Source organism: Clavelina lepadiformis, chromosome 6 (assembly GCF_947623445.1).
Source record: "Clavelina lepadiformis chromosome 6, kaClaLepa1.1, whole genome shotgun sequence".
Classification (NCBI taxonomy): Eukaryota; Metazoa; Chordata; class Ascidiacea; order Aplousobranchia; family Clavelinidae; genus Clavelina; species Clavelina lepadiformis.
Genome location: NC_135245.1, coordinates 19,893,769 through 19,910,368, shown reverse-complemented (window position 1 = coordinate 19,910,368; position 16,600 = coordinate 19,893,769). Strand labels below are relative to the sequence as shown.

Sequence of the window (16,600 nt, the reverse complement as noted above, 5' to 3'; positions counted from 1 at the left end):
TTTACAACGCCCATTTGCACGCCTCCAGAACGAACCAATAAAAAACTGTCTGGACAGGTGTATAACACAGCCGACTATAGCCCAATTCAAAGTCCATTGCGGAGACACTTACAGCGTTTTAAGCCATTATAGAAAAAGATGTACTGTACAGTGGACAGCAGTGAACGTCAATTGTAGGTAGCATCGGTACACCAGGTTGTCTTCTTACATTTTCTTCAGATAGTTACAACAAGTTAACAAAGTGACGATTTCACCTGTTGTTAAAGATAGGCGGTGAGGTTAAGAAAAACGGTTACGGTCAATGTTCCATCTAATTTTTCACGAGTCTGAGCAAACACACTAACTCCCTGAGCGGTCCCTTGGACCACTGTGAGCAACATCAGACGCGCGCACTGTGGCCATTATTATGCGTTTATTTTATTTTCAATTCAGGTTGGATGTTTTTCTTGTGCACAGCACAGATTTTCTGTGCGCGGAGACCGTGTCAGCAGTGCGCATTTGCGCACGCGCGCAGCTTAGAAGGAACATTGGTTACGGTATAGGCAAAAGTTGATTTAGCAAAAGTTGATTGAAGTTTCATTGGAGTTGGATTTAAATAAGCAAGAAAGATGTAGATTAGGTTTAAGTTGCTATGTTATAAAATTTAAGTGAGGTCAACGAGAAACTGTGAAAAAAAACAGCTTCGAATCGACGATTCCGGTGAAATAGTGCCAGCCAAAACCTTTGCCCAACTCCAGTAAACCAGCTTTTGATTTGAGTTGTCCCGCTCTCAAATTCCTATAATTTGACAGTCGAGATTGCATTCTTCGAGACATGTAGCATTAAAGTTTTAGGTAATCTGAGACCATGAAATTAGTGAAGCGCGGTGTTCGCAACACATATTACGAGAATGATCTCTTTTATAAAATCAATGTTTGTTTTGTTAATACACATATTCAAAAATATGAATGCCTCGTCTTATGAAACCCGGATAAGAGCCTTATTAATACCTGGAGCATTTTAATGCGATTGGTGGAAGACAATCGGGCGTTTTTGATGCTCAAAGCTTAAGGATGAAGTTTGCTTTGCTCAGATAAGACACAAAGGCAAAGATACTTTACAGAATTAATCTTGATTTGACCCTGGCCACCAAGTAATAAGTTTCAACATCTGACGTCACAGCTTTGATTGCGCAAATGAAATCATGCTTCAGCAAATAGATATTTCTCTCGTGAGAAATTCATGCTGCTGGGGCCGGCGAAAGCGCCTTTCACGCTTCACTGGTTACGAACGACGTATGCAGAACGAAGAGATTTAATGAACACATTCATCATAAATCAAACATTTCTTGCTAGCCGGTGCTCCCGTATCATGTTGTCAAAAAGTCTGGGGATAATTTTGCTGTTAACTTGACCGATAAATTGCTCGGCATTTGAATTAATTTATTTTAAAACGTCCACGTCGTAGCAGTTTGTACAGGTTTATGACGTTGCTCTACTCAAATCTTAGAATCAACCATTTTCAATTGTCTAATCATAAAGGTAGAAAGTATGCGAGATATACCAAAGCTATGGTGTCGAAATATCGCTGCTGAGAAGGTAGAGAGATGCGCTTTGTTAACTCTTTAACTTAGAGCAGGTGTTCTTAAACTTTTTGGCACACGCCCCCCTTGACGGTACCTAAAAATTTCGCGCCCCACCTCATTGCAAAATAAAAAAGCATTAAACAAAACAACAATTTATTTTCAATTAACTTTCATTAATGTGAAGGATGTAGTTGTTTTTGGGAAACCAAACGTTTAATTCGAGGTTTTGTAGAAGATAAAGCACATCTTAGGTCGGCTTCACAGTCAAGTTTGTTCCTAGGTTTTGTCTTTATATTCATGAAGATGACGCTGCAAACGACTTGGTCTCAAAACGTCGTTGCTTAGCTTTTCTAAGCATATCACGCATTGCGGAACGACTTTTCCGTTCACTGTGGTATCTATAAAGCCATACTTCAGATAATTTTGGTCATACTTTCTCTTTTTTCCACTCATTTTGTGTCAATACAATAAGTTTAATTACTAAAATACCTGGTTATTAAATCAATACTAAATTTAAGTTTTACTTCATTTTACAGTTTTAATATTGGCTGACGTTGGTTTTACCCCATTTAAACCGGGTGCGCGACATTACTATTTTAACTATGTGTGGCCGACACTGCACACAAATTTTCAATCGTTAATGACTCGAAAATTATACGTCGTAAACTGATCGGATTTTTACAGGTTAGTAGCAAAAACATCTGGTTTCCTGTATACAGCATTATTGTAAAACTAAAGAAAATGCATTTAGTGTAAATTAAGTATTTCTACAAGTGATACATTTGTAAAAGTTTTTCTTGTTACACCGCCCCCCGTTGTGAGAAAAAACAGGTCACCGCTAAAAGAGAACACAAGAGAACAGTTAGTCGAGCTAGGAGTGCGTGAATGAGTAAAGGAAAACAATACGCTTCAATGCGGAGAGACACCAAATATTATGACGTAGCCATTGACGTATTTCAGAATCCAAATTTCAAAAATACAATTGCCATCGTGACACACTTTAAAATTTTAGTAAAACTGAACCTACAGCGAAAGTCAAGAAAGCATGTTTAGACATAGCTCATATAATAGACAGTTTGTCATCTCTCGCGCCCCCCTTATGAATGTTACATGCCCCCCAGTTTAAGAACCACTGACTTAGAGTCTCTAACACATAATTCGTCTTGTTTGATAAAGAAAAAAAGCACGCGGCTTATATATAAACTGCGCTCAACGATGGTGGCTTGTTAGTTTTCATAGTCAGCCTGAGGTTAGGATGCTTGTTAACTTAGGGTGAGAACTGGATGTAAAAAGCTTTTCAAGGTACCTTCCGATATCTTTTATAAAAACGTCATCAACTTACTAGCCAGTAGAAAAGGAAAAAGTTTTTTCAGTTGCAGAATTTATCTTGAGGTACTTATCAATGATAAGTAAGAAATGGACAAAATTAAGTACGAAGTTATGCGAAAATTCTCATAACGAAAGCGATTCTGTGCGTCATGTTGTATTCATTGTTCAGAATTTTTGGAAATTTTTATCAAGCTGATTATTATAGTTGCCAGGAATTATGGCAATTGCTATTGTCGGTGACGTGAGACGCCTGACCAGATTTATGGGCCACCAACTTCGCGTCTGATCGCCGCTTAAATTGCGCCATGTTAAACATTAAACGATGAATCATCGCTTCGCTATGCTTTGCTTTAAGTGCTGTATGGTTATATGTAAGCTTTACTGTCAGTTTCCAATAAATCTTTCGGCGGAGTTTTTCTTTTACTCGCCATATCGCCATGTGTATGACATAGCAAAATGATATGCATAAATTTCCTAAATGATATATCGCACATGCAAGTTATAACAAATAACTAACTTTATGAATAGGAATAAAAAGTACTGTTAAAGGAAGATACAGAAATGTGTACACACATTACCTTGTATAGCTGGATGGAGTGGTTTGACTTGTAAATTTTATGTTTCTAATATTTTCTGAGACGCTGCCTCTCGTGACGATTGTTGTGGTAAAGCCAAACATGTTCATGTGTTCTTGAGAACCTGAGTAAAACGATGCCGATTTTCGGTTATCTGGTAACACTAGTACACTTGTATGTAAGAAGATTGTTATATGTGTGGTCACTTTTGTGAGTCATTGACTCCAGTTTATGATGCTGATGATAACAAAACGTGTTTATCATTTAAAGTTAAATTGTGAGCTTTGTAGGTTCGACTTGAGTGGCGTTGGGTATAACTTGATATCTACAATTATTTAGAGCCAGGACTGTTGATATTAATAACAATACGTTTATATCAGGGCTACAGCATGAACGTGGTCATATTGACTTGCATAATGGTGACGATGATTGTGATTATGATGATGATTAATGACTTGATAAACGTCGTAACTTGTTCAGTGGAATAGATTACCGAAAACTGTTTTGCAAGAAATTCCTTTTCTACGTAAGGTTGGATTTTCAAGTCTTTCATACTTTGAATACTCAGACAGGACTTTACATATTCGTCATCAGTGTAGACACAAGACTAGAGCTTGCATGATATCACGTGATATACGTTGTCGATGCTATAACATTTTTGTTTACTTTGTATCTTTAACCGCTTTTGCTCAGACCTTTGCAAGACTTTCTAAAGCCGTTGTCAACTTGATTGAGTGTAATATTCAAACTAACAGAATGCCAGGGAGCTAATATTCACATAACATGGTTTTATTTAAGTTCTCACTGCAGACACCCATCAGGATTTGTGGCATTGACTCTATCTGAGTCAATCTGTTCTACCGTCAGTGCCATTATGACGTATGACATTGAGAGCGAATGGGGTGATGGGGTCAAAATCCAGAGAAAAGCTTTCATGAAATAAAACCCCTTTCGTGCCACCATATTTCGTAACAAACGATGTTGCGACATTTATGAATGAAATTTATCTTTTCTTTCTTCGTTTTGTTTGTCTTTTGTTGTTTATTTGACATAAAGGCTGTATGGGCAATTTCATATATCTCCATAAGATTATTTCTCCCTGTAGTAAAGCTCAGCTCGTATGGTATCGTATAATTATAAACTGACTTTTATGGAGGACACGTTGTTATGACATTGGCTGAACGTATACAGACTGGAAAGCTTCTAATATCTCATAAAACAGTTAAATTACCCGTTTAACAACAGACCTCACATGCCATCACGTTCTGCTTTCTCGAGGCACAATCTGTTCAAAGTTCACGAAAACGTTGCCATCGCGCATCGTTATTTCATTCAATAGCTTGAGAAATGAAGAGTTCAGAGGTCACAGAAGCCAGGGCAGAGATCTGTAGTCGTCATAAAGGCTTGACATTTTTTCCATTTTTGGAACAAACCTTTAAGAGAACAACGAGAGTAAACTTAGCGCCTTTGAGCGTTTTTTTTACAGATCGCGACCAACACATTGTTGTTTGTGTGAGATTCAATGAGAACTTTCTCAATTGCTTTATGAAGTGTTTTAATGTTAGTTTCGATCGGAACAGCTTTGTGATGATGACAACATGTGATGAAAGCATAAAATTTCTTTTATCTGGTTTACCTCTGGAAACAATTTTCTCTACAACCTTAGCGTGCTTAAATCGCTAAAAACGAGATAAACAAACAAGGATGTGGATATTGTAACCAACTTTATTTGTCTACGTATTGTTTTATGAAGATTATTACGTGAAATCGCTCTTAAACTAAAGTAGTCTTGTAATTGATAACCTTATCACAGGACTCCTGACTGTATTTTTGGTTTTAATAGATACCCACGGGTAGGTGGTAAATGAAACGCCTTTGCCCTACATATGTTGTACAACGAAATCATTCTAATTTACTGAGTGCAAATACATAATGAACTTGGTGTCAAGTTGGATATTTCTTCTCTAAATCGAATCCAAGTAGTGCAAGGTGACATCGGTAGCTCACCACAAGCAAAGGTAAGGTTTATTCAAACTCATATTTTGGCGTTTATGCGTAGTTTTGTAAATGTTGGGTTTGGTATAATATCACCAACTCATTTTCTGCCTGTAGGCGACGAATTTCCATCATGGCTGTTGATGATGTTTCATACATTTTCATCATTTTCTACGTCATGGTGACGTTTGCCCAACAAAGTAGTCAAACTTCACTTTGGCCAGAAAATGAACGAGACCAGTGCCCAGATACGTTGAAACCTGAGGGAATAAACCCCTACAAGATGGGCCTTGTTCTAACCCCTGCCGGAGACGAGATTACGTGCTGCGGGTTGAACCCCGGTTTCTATTATACAGGGCCCTGCAAGTGAGCGCCATCTTGTGTTTACATAACAACACCAGCAGTAGCTTAATGAATGAAGGAGGACTTGGGTCATAAAGTGACGTAGCTTTGTTTTATTCTTCCAGCCCCGATTTCCCGAGCACAACTCAGTACTTGCTTTGCCCCACTGGAACGTTCATGGACGAGAAAGTTCACTTCGAACCTCGATGCAAACCTCACTCAAACTGCCCCATCCACTACGGGGTGAAGGGGCCGGGAAACTCCACCGACGACACAGAGTGTGAGAAATGTCAGCCAGGTTTCGACTCACTCACAAACTCAAGAACTGAAAGCTGCACCGAGATCGGACAACCTAAGTTAGTTAAGAGGACATTTTTGTTCTAAGTGAATTGCAATTTCAGTAGTGGTTGAGCACCAACATGACACCCGCTCTCTTTATAGCTGCTCATGCAACGTATTTATTACTTCACTTTATATCTTCTTCTGACTATTTCATTGGGTGCTTACCAACGTCATTGCCTAATTCTATGCAAATATAATTGAGCAGCAAATCAGATCATCGCACCACGACTGATGACGTAGACGGTGAAAGCAAACAAAAGCCAAAAATAGATGACGTCACCGTAAAGTCCCCAGTTTCTACGGAGAATGGATCTGAAGGTATTCGCATTTCATTTTATTTGTTTTGGTAAAGTCTATTCCGATTATATTGTTTATTTCTTCGATAGCTTATGGGATAACATTGATCTGGCTTTTGATTTTCATTTTGCTACAGGTCAAAATCTGATGGTGGTGTTAATAGTATTGGCAACGGTGTCGGTAATACTCATCGTTGCACTTGTGGTAGTGTTAGTTTCCTTGGCTTATAAATATAAGGTGAGTAGTCTGAATAGGGAAGTTGTTTCCGTCGCTTTGAAACCCGCACATGAGTAGATAACAAACATTGCATTGAGTATCATATGAATTTGTAAAATATTTGTTGAGCCAAAATCAACTAACTGTCACTTACACAATATGTTAATATCTAATGTTGAAGGAGAGAGGAAAGAGGATTAAAATGTTAAGGAATTCAAATCAGACATCAAGGGATGTTGTCTCGTCTGGTGAAATTTCCAGAATGTGAGTTATTATTGGAGAAAAACATCTGTTTAAATTCGAACACATTGCACTGGCGTAATGGTTCAGTATGATCGTGCATTTCGTTTGTGTTTAGGCTTCCGAGACCCAACCGTGAACCTGATTCAAGTTACTCGACCATGAGCAGAAACTACATGGAGTCGGCACTGAGTTTGAGCCCTCGAGCGCCTCCTAGGTCGACTGTCGCTGTAAGTTGGTTGTTACTTGTTCCCTGCTTGTTGTGCGTAGCAACTTGAAATTCTATTTTTGGAAACTTCTGCGGGTTTACTTGCGTTGGGCTTCAGACAGATTTGATTCTTGAAAGTTATTTCTTGTACTAGCTGTAGCAAGACGATAACGATGAATATATTAGATAATATTATAACTTTACATGATACTGTAATATGAATATCTTTCAATAAGGCCGAATCAATGAATAAACTTCACAGCGAACGGTTTTATCCTCGATAATCTCTATTAATCTTGTTACGACTAAGTTTTCATGGTTTAGATTGCATTGGAACCGTTGGTGGTCGTTAGAAGGGATGGACAACTCGGTCATGAACATTTTGAAAACAGTCATCTACGGAGTTCAACCGCAGATGTGGGAACACAAACAGAATACTCCCCTGAGCGTAAACGAAAAAGTAAATAATAAATAAATGCTTTTAAGCAAAGTTCTGGTTCCACTACCACAACCGTAACTCGGTGTATGCTGCTGCTGCTTTAAGGTTGCAATTATCTCATTTCAGTGTACGATATGGGCTGTGCATTGGCCGATGTGGTTCACAAAAACGACATAGATCGCTTATTCCGCAAACTTACCATTCACCCCGATCCTGACGTTGAAATAAACAACATCGAAGGACCCGGTAAAAGAAAGTTTTTATTTTTTCATTATATAATTTATTTCGTATTTTGAGTAAGCACAGATAAACTTTATTGCACTTAGTACTTCTCGGAAGCAATAAAAACCTACTAGCATGTCTCCAATATAGCAAAAATATATAATGTAGCAATATTCGTAAGTATCAAAAGAAATTAAAGCACATGCAGTAAGGCAGTGAGGTAAAACTACAACCAAAAAAATTCCTAACATTTGTAATTTTATTCAGAGATACCTCGTGAAAAATTCATTCGACTCTTCAGAATTCTGATCAAACACGGAGAGGCGTTTGTCAATCCACAACGTATCGCTGACGTCTGCCAGGAGTTAGCGTTGAACACATACGCCAGTCTTGTGAAAAATCATTTCCCTGATGAAGTTTGCCTTGAAGTATATCAGACAGTTTAAGTTCCTGATAAATTTCAAAACAGAAGCAAGCCATCAAAAAGCAAGGGATGTCCGTATAGCGCCGAAGGTTGTTGTAAGTTGTTAGGCCGAGAATGCACCAGAATTTCTTCCGAGTCAATCCTGAATAAAATCGTCACCAAGCCAAATAGGCGGCTCTATGCCAAAATATATATCGGTTCAAAATTTTGTATAAATTATGAAATATTGGTCGGTTTTCTATGTGCTTTGCCCGTTTTGATCTTCCGTGATCGTTCTCAAACTCAAAGCTCGTTACTGATGTAACGTGGTACTGCAAGTAATATCCGAATAGTTTGTTCTAAACACCTAACTTTTTGTTTACTGCTTTTACCGGTCTCGCTTGCAATGCTGCTATTATATTGCTTGCATTCAATCATTGCTTATAGCTTATAGGAAATCTGTTTTTGCTTATTATTTATATGAAACAAGTTATATTTATTGGAACGCGTGTTTTGTGCCTGTAAAACCTTGTCTAAAGATGATGGGGGGGGGGGGGGGGTCTTAGGGGATTCGAACGTGAACAGTAATCAAGTGTTTGATGAATTAGACAGTTTAGGATTCAAAACGACAAAAGCCACTCGAGCCCCAGTTAGTGGGCTTGTCTTGTTTCAAATCCCGATGCACGAATAAAACAATTGAGCTCCGATGAATTGCCAAAATTGAACCGAAAAGTTATGCAATAAAAGTATTCGTAGCTAGTGAAGGCAATCGCGCACAAGCTGTAAGATTGCATATATCCATGTACACAAGTAGTTCTTGTGTTGCGACGTTGAGAAGCTGATTTAAAAACATCATGTTTTAACCCTGTGTTGAAAAGCTGCTGCCGGCGCTACTGAGATTATACCAGACATTATAATACGGATTACTTCTGAGCGATTTAAAAGCATCTTTATGAGCATCTCAATGAAGCAAAGGCATAATTTCTGTCCACTTAACAACAGTATTTATTTGTTTATTTGATGTGACACACAAGTATTTACGTCACTTTTATAGGCAATTGGCGTAATTGTATAAAGGTGATGATACTTACTATGGGTTAACTACTTTGTAAACGGAATATTTAACCAGCCGCAACTATTTCATGAGCAAAACTAAAAAATGTCAATCATTGGAAACACAACCAAGGAAAGATCTAGAATTTCAAAAATTATTAGAATTTTGATCAAAGCACAAAAATAATCTTCCCAACAAGATAACTTATAGTTTTTCAATTCCAGCTTAGATTACTTCCAAACCGTTTTGGGTTTTAATTCTTAACGTATTTGATCTTTATAATGACTTGGTTTAAATTTTATGAGCTTAGTATAATGATGTCAAGTGCCCCGGTATTTGGACGCATTAATACACATTTAGCAGTCTATATTATTTCTCTTTTGACTATCAAGTAACGTGATACTTACGTCGTGACGCAGTAACAAGTAACGCCATGCTCACGTCACACTTTGTCAAACGGCTTCAAACCTTTTATTTGTGTTCAGTGTTCATTGAACAGCAAACAGGCGATAGAAAAGGACGTGACACAGAGCTTGGAATTTAAATCTTCCACGTTACTAAAAGCCGCACGTGCCGCACATAAGTGAACTTCCGCTGCCGCCCTTAAAAAACAACTTTAACACAGGTGGGCAATCGTGCTGTAATAAAGGGTATTGTCTTTTAACCAATCGGTAAGCGGCACAATCAGGGACTGATGTTTCAGATAAGCTGCACCAATCATAGATAAAGGTTAGAAACATTCCAGTTTCTTAATCGAAACAGATTATTTTTGTTGCAGTACCTGGTGGTGTGCTTTTGAGTCACGGATACGAAATAAGTTGAAAAAATCTTATGGACGCCACGTTAGCTCATTGAAGCGTGACTTGCTTATTGGAACAACCGACATCAAAAGGGGGGTCATGTCAGATCAAAGGAAGTCTCGTCAACGACGCAATACCTTTGCGTAAACATCATATAAGTTATGAGATAAGCCTGTGTTATGTGTTATTTAAGTGATTTTCCCGGGTAATGAACGAGATCAAAGGTTTCCTTGTAGTTGACATTTTGCCAAGCTCAAAAATATTTCTTTAACCAAAGCAAGAGATCAGAGATTGTTTTCAGCAATTTTACGTCTGTTCGACCCCGATTAATCGTTTTTCACTGACAGTTTCGCGAAACACGTCTGGCGCCGAGCAAGCCACCTGTATAAGAAAGCAGATAACAACAAGTCAGTTCCGCTGACAATTTTTTATTCTCAGTGCGATGCGGAAACAATGACAATGACCTTCAAAGTGGCTTTTCGCGTCCTTCAACAGCCCGTTAACAATTCAACAGTTAAACAATTAACTTTCCCGAAATAGGTGCCTAGTTTTCACGCTGATACCAGATCGGACATTGTCGTTTTGCTTTGTTTGAACTACACTGGCTGCAATGTGCGTCATAGAGTCCTTCGAACCGGATAATAGCTTTGTAAAACAAATCTCTGGCGATGACGTACAATATGAGATTAACATGAAGTTTTAGAGATTGCAACAGAAGAAAGCAGGTGCCAGGGTGCTGCCGGCCACTAAAAAACTATTTGACTGATTTAGTTGTTGTGGTTAAGCAGAGATAAGCGAGTTTGTGGTGTTTGGGTGAGAACCACTGGACTAGATACAGAAAGATACTCTCTGTATTGGAATTCGTGAGCTTTTTCAATGATAACTTTCGCGGGATGCCAGAGAGATGAAGGAACAGTTTAAAATAATGATATTTATTTGTAATAATACTTTGTTTGTTTGTTTGTTATCGTTTTTGAAATTTTATTCCACGTATTTCAGTGCTCTTCAACAGGGGTTCCGCGGAACCCTAGGGTTCCGCGCAACATGTAGTGGGGTTCCGTGAGTTTTAAGGGTTGCGCGAGGGTTCCTCGTTTATTTAGGGAAATTGATTTCTTGCTTCAGCATTTTGATGCGTCATTCCGTTTTTTTTTTCGATCACTGCACAGCATTCATACTCCAAGTAGGCAAGTTTGTTAAACAAGAAGTTGAGTGCAGTCAACAACCGAACAAAACATTAATATAATTGTTGCGTCACTTGCTGTTAACAAGAACGTTATTGTTGCATCACAATCATAAACAGAACAAAAACAGAAGTTGCTTGAAGGGTGTCGATATGTGTATGACAATTGCATTAAGCAACGTTGAGCCTCGATTTAAGAAGATTGTAAAAGAAAAGCAACAATAACAGAGTCATTAAATGTCTGACTTTATAACTTTTGTAATAACTGTTTATGTTTTGAAATGTGTAATTATTTTTTGAAGTGTAACAGTGTAATAACGAAATATTTTATTTTCTGACCAAGCAATTCGTAATTTCTAAGCTTTTGTTAGTGGGTTCCGTGACAAACGCGAAAGTACAAGAGGGGTTCCGCGTTGACAAAAAGGTTGAAGAGCACTGACGTATTTACATTTTCTTTTGTGCGAGCTTAGGGTTTGGCAAGAATCAAATTTGAAGCTTTACTATTGCCCACGTATGTATTACGTATGTATTACGTAACATAAATCATCTAGCAACAGTCATTGTTTCAAATTGAAGTCGACACGTGAACGGCACCTTATCAGATTTATGGGGTTTATTCCGCCGCTCGTGCTGATGATAATAGATTGAGTCGCGCCTTGGCGGGTATGACTCGACACATCCGACCTGATTCATCGACCTGGTTTACTGGTTCGCTTAATTCAACTTTTGGTTTCTGAAAACTCTTTGAAAGATCGAATAAGATGAAGGTTTTCCCAAATCGTAAGGCGTTTATATAAATTCCCTATAATAAAGAATTAGATTTATGAATATAGATAAATACGATAAAAGTACAAGAAACACATAAAATTGTATAAATACTGATCTTTGTAGTTAAAGTCTGTCTTTCATTGCCAGCTCGGGTTACTAATTAACTTGTAATAAGTGTTTTATGTTTTAACATTTTCACTTTCTTGTATGTGGCTGAGACTCGGCCAATGGCCACCTGATTGATTTCATTTAAAATATTTAATGAGCTAAAGTTGATGCCATCTGATTGGTGTTTTTACAAGCTGTTCTGCAATACTTAAACATTAGAAACATTCCAAATTTCCAACTGCTAAATTATGCCCAGTCAGATATTTCGAAATACTCGGCAGCATGCTTTTAACTCCCGGCTACGAACTAATTACAAAATAAGTAGATAATTCTATAAATGCCGCGTTAGATCTTTAGAGTGCGACTTGTTTATTAGAGCGACCCACATCAAATGAGTGATGTTAGATCAAAGAAAGTTTCGTTAACGGCGCATTACCTTTGTGTAAACATCATATAAGTTATGAGGTAAGTTTGTGTTATATTTAGGTTGTTAAGTCGGCAATAAGCGCGATCAAAGGTTTCATTGTAACTGACATCTTTCCAAGGTAAAAAATATCTCTTTGAACCAAGTCACCTTCAGCCGCTGAGCTGCCTGGACCTACTCTGCTTAAAAATGGTGTTGGCTGTCGGTAACTTTTTGTCTGTTTGACCCTGATTAATTGCCTGTCAATGACAGGTTGGCAAACAAGACTCGCACTTTATGAGCCGGCCGCAGGAAAGCAGATCATAATTAATAGGTCGGTTGTCGCTTCCAATATTTCTTATTTCCAGCACGATGTGGAAACAATTCATTGAGGTGATTGGGTGCGACGCGACGTCTCTACCAATCACGGCAAAAAAGAAAAAAATCTCCCATAATCTAACCCATGGGAAATTAAGTTGGGGAACAACCTTGTGACGTCTTTTCGGGTGATGTCATCGTTGCGCAATCGTTTGCATCAGATGTGTTGCGGAAAGAAATTTCTTGGACCGTTATCGCTATTAAGAGTGATAAGTTCTATAAATACAATGTCATCGAATTATGTTGAAAATATGCTATGTTCGTATTCGACAAAAACTTATTGGTTTTCCCAAGTTTTTTGCGTTGATATTTCTATAATTTAAAATTATCGGCGACTCAAAGACTTGTGTCAGTCAATCTCAATCCGGTCAGCTCTAGTGCAAATATCCTTGCGTAATTATTCGCCGCTACAAAACATTTAAAACCCAGAAAGCAAACGCGTGTTCGGCTCGTGTCATGTTCGAAATTCTTAGACTAACTTAAACGGGCTTCTGTAATTTTAGCGGCTGATAAATGCAGTTGTCGAGACACACAGATTTGTTTGTTTTGTCAGATTTTTTATGAAGCCATCTCTTCTGGTTTCATTACGGGCGCCCATACACAGTACCGCTGTAAATAAAGGGAGTCTGTAACAACTCGATAAAAACAAGAAGGACAATAGACTAAGAACAATGATTGAAACTGAACCATAAATAACGATTTAAAATAATAACAAAATGAAGACAACAGCATAATAACAGCACTTCAGAGGATAACTTTGGTTTATTGGGACAAGATTTTGAAAGCTTTAAGTTGTTTTATCAGGTAAAAGTCGACAAAATAACTCAGATTTTAAAGCTCTCTGTTATGTTGTCCCCCGTACTCGTACGCCATGGGCTCGATACACAGCGTCGCGAAACTCGCTTAGACCAATGGTCAACGTAATAACCGCACTTGTTCCTATTCAGTGAAACTGGTAAACAATTTTGGGCAACAACTGTTAAAAGGATTTGAAATTTTCCTCTACGTTGTTTTTCTTTGGACAGACGTTGAATGCAATTAACTGTTCAACAGTTTCTAAAATAACAATTTTTACGCGACAAGGCTCAGTTTACAAAGCAAAGGGCGATCATGGAAATACTTTACTTTGCGTCCTATTTTATTGCGGTCGCGTTTTATATTTTAAAGAAAGGAGAAAAGGACGGAAGTTCGAGAACATTCCGAACTTACGTCAAAAATTCACTTTTTTAAAAAAGAGAAAAAGGAGAGAAAAAATCCGGAGACGTTCCAATATTTCTCTCTTTATAACGTAGACGATCATATGACCGCCTGAGAAAGCGGGCGCGAAAAGAACCTCATATTGAGAGAGTTGGAAAGGCTGAGAGTGAAAGGTCCTATACCGGTAGTTAGTTTTACCTCCAAATACGTCTTTAGATAAAGATTAAAAGTAAACTTTATTGTATTATTCTCATAAAGTGTTGGACATAGATTTAATGGCCGTGATAGTTGTTACCTGCAATTCTTACCTTGATTATGTTTTTAACAACGTTTTAAGCCTTTTCGGCTTTGTCATTTTTTCCTGTTCATTGTCGCATATTAGTAACAACTGGATTGATCTTTTCGTCGCCACCGCGCTTTTGACGAGAAATAAAATGATTGATTGATTGATGTTCTTTGATTGGCATCAATCATATGGTTAATGTTAGTTTGAAGCAATTATGACTCTGTTAATTGACGACAATCATTATCATGGAAAATTTTAATAATTCCATAACAACATGTGATAGAAAACTTCTTAATTGCTAAGGTTATTGATCAATTACTAACCACGGTGTTGATAAATCTTCGTTAAGCTTTTATCGAATTACTTTAAGTAATACAAGAGAGAATGACGTAGAACGCTTTTTTCGAATTTGATCTCGCCTAAACAAAGAGAATCGTAGCGAAATCGTGCTATGATTAGTTCAGGTGTAGTTGCCCAGGAAAAGGTCGCAGCCAAGTTTGTATTGTTTGATTGAGTGCTAGACAACAAGTTTATATAAATAAGTAATTAGGTTGTCTTTTTATTCTATTGCTTATTGAGATGCTATTTGAAGGAAAGTTGTCGTTTTTCAGTTTGTTGATGAGTGTTTTGTCGAGAAATGTCTTTCAGGATTAATTTCGAAATTTAATTATGTTGAAAAGTTTAAATCTTTTTGTGGTTTGGATAATATTTCATATAATCGGGAGTTGTATTAAAAGAAACTTTAATTTTGCAAGAGTGAGTATAAATGCCAGAAGTTGTGTAGTTAGTGAGTGATGCTCGGCACTTTATCTCTTTATTGTTGGTTCGGCCGGATCGATCCACAAACTGCGTGGTGATAAATTAATCGGTCGTTTTACTCCATGTAAGAAATCGTTCTGCGATGATTCATAAAGTTGAATTGCGACACTTCTTTATATCCTTGTTTATAATCGCGCACTTCTACACTGCTTATATTTTATGTTGCTGTACTCCTAAAATTTGTATTCCATCTTGTACAGTGATGTGCACTAAAGTGTGTACTCATTTGTTTGTATGAGACATTGCAAACATTTTCTGTAAACTTTATTCCATTGTTTGCTAATTATTTGCTTTCCTGCTGTCGGTTTAGACCTGAACTATAATACAACAGACCTATCATCGCGTTTAATTTGCTGTATAATAATTGCTGCATTAATGACGTAACATTGACAACTATTTGGCCATTCAAAAAGCAGAACAAATGAAACTGTTCGAGTGGGCGCGTGTAGAGTAATCTAATATGATTTGATAACGATAAATAATAATAGATGTTTCTTTTATGGCGTCTCTCCAATCATGACCCCACCCCGCCTCTTACTTAAACGATCAATCGAAATCCAGCATTGAGTGACTTTCTTTTGTCAGGTGTTTGCTAAACCAGGTTTAAAGTGAGGATGGCCTTTGTTACGTCACGATGGGGCTTCCGAGTGTAAATCCCACCCAACACAGACCGCACTTGCTGCGTTCTTTCGAAGTAAATTGATCTTATCAAAACACTCCTAATCGCCGCCAATACTTAGCTTTTATCGACGTTGTAGGTCAAGTAACAAAAGATGTTAATACGTCATTATTTGGAAGCTTACTGGGTAGACCAAACTGTTAATTATTTCTGCGCGAAATGGAAATGACGATTTCATAAAAGACAGGGTTTAAAATCTGCTTTATGCTTGACATGAATTCTATGAGGTTTTTGTTAATTGCTGACTGTTACGAATTAAACGTAAAAATATTGAAATTTGATTACTGTAGCGTGGATATGTTTCCGTGTAGTTCGCCTGATCCTTATGACGTCAGTGTCAATAACGATTGCTGAAAACTACGTCATATCACTCTGGGATGCGATTGGAGGGGATTTTGTGAAGTGTGTCAGGTTAATTTACAGCTCGGCATTCAAGCGAACAACGAAGTAGCGAAAAACAGGTTATTTGATCGGCGTTTTGTTTGACCTAAGATGACTCAGGTCGACACGAAGAAGTTTAAGAGAAGTTTTAAGAAACCGCATAATCACGCCACTTTCGCATGATCTGGTTAAAGCAGTGGTTCTCAACCTTCTGATCTTGGCGGACCCCTTTTGGTGCTGTCAAAGCAGTTGGCGGACCCCTGAAGTTTAAGCAAACTAAGGGTTCTGAGACTGCACTTAAATGTTTCTTTGCTTAGTTTTACTTAATAGTCTTGGTGCACAACTGCGCTATTCAATCAAAATAACATCAAACTA

The 16,600-nt window shown here is 37.8% G+C and overlaps 1 protein-coding gene across 2 annotated transcripts; it reads left to right on the top strand.

Annotated features, from left to right (window-relative positions):
• Positions 1-2,089: 2,089 nt before the first annotated feature.
• On the top strand, positions 2,090-8,675 carry LOC143463144 (uncharacterized). Of its 2 annotated transcripts, XM_076961529.1 has the most exons (11): positions 2,090-2,248; positions 5,312-5,486; positions 5,581-5,829; positions 5,931-6,161; positions 6,353-6,465; positions 6,581-6,681; positions 6,842-6,924; positions 7,019-7,130; positions 7,433-7,568; positions 7,674-7,793; positions 8,037-8,674. In XM_076961529.1, exons 3-11 carry the CDS (start codon positions 5,597-5,599, stop codon positions 8,213-8,215), a joined length of 1,308 nt encoding a protein of 435 aa, XP_076817644.1. In that variant the 5' UTR covers positions 2,090-2,248; positions 5,312-5,486; positions 5,581-5,596; the 3' UTR covers positions 8,216-8,674. The 2 variants fall into 2 exon arrangements, with proteins under 2 accessions (XP_076817644.1, XP_076817645.1); XM_076961530.1 differs by lacking the exons at positions 2,090-2,248; positions 5,312-5,486 and having other exon boundaries at positions 5,689-5,829; positions 5,912-6,161; positions 8,037-8,675.
• Positions 8,676-16,600: the final 7,925 nt, after the last annotated feature.

What these genes read in the sequence shown, in the direction of transcription:
- LOC143463144 (XM_076961529.1), top strand. Translation starts at nt 5,597, where the DNA reads ATGGCTGTTGATGATGTTTCATACATTTTCATCATTTTCTACGTCATG. An exon ending in ACCGAGATCGGACAACCTAA is followed by an intron (nt 6,162 to 6,352) that starts GTTAGTTAAGAG and finishes ATAATTGAGCAG; the next exon opens with CAAATCAGATCATCGCACCA. An exon ending in CCCTGAGCGTAAACGAAAAA is followed by an intron (nt 7,569 to 7,673) that starts GTAAATAATAAA and finishes ATCTCATTTCAG; the next exon opens with TGTACGATATGGGCTGTGCA.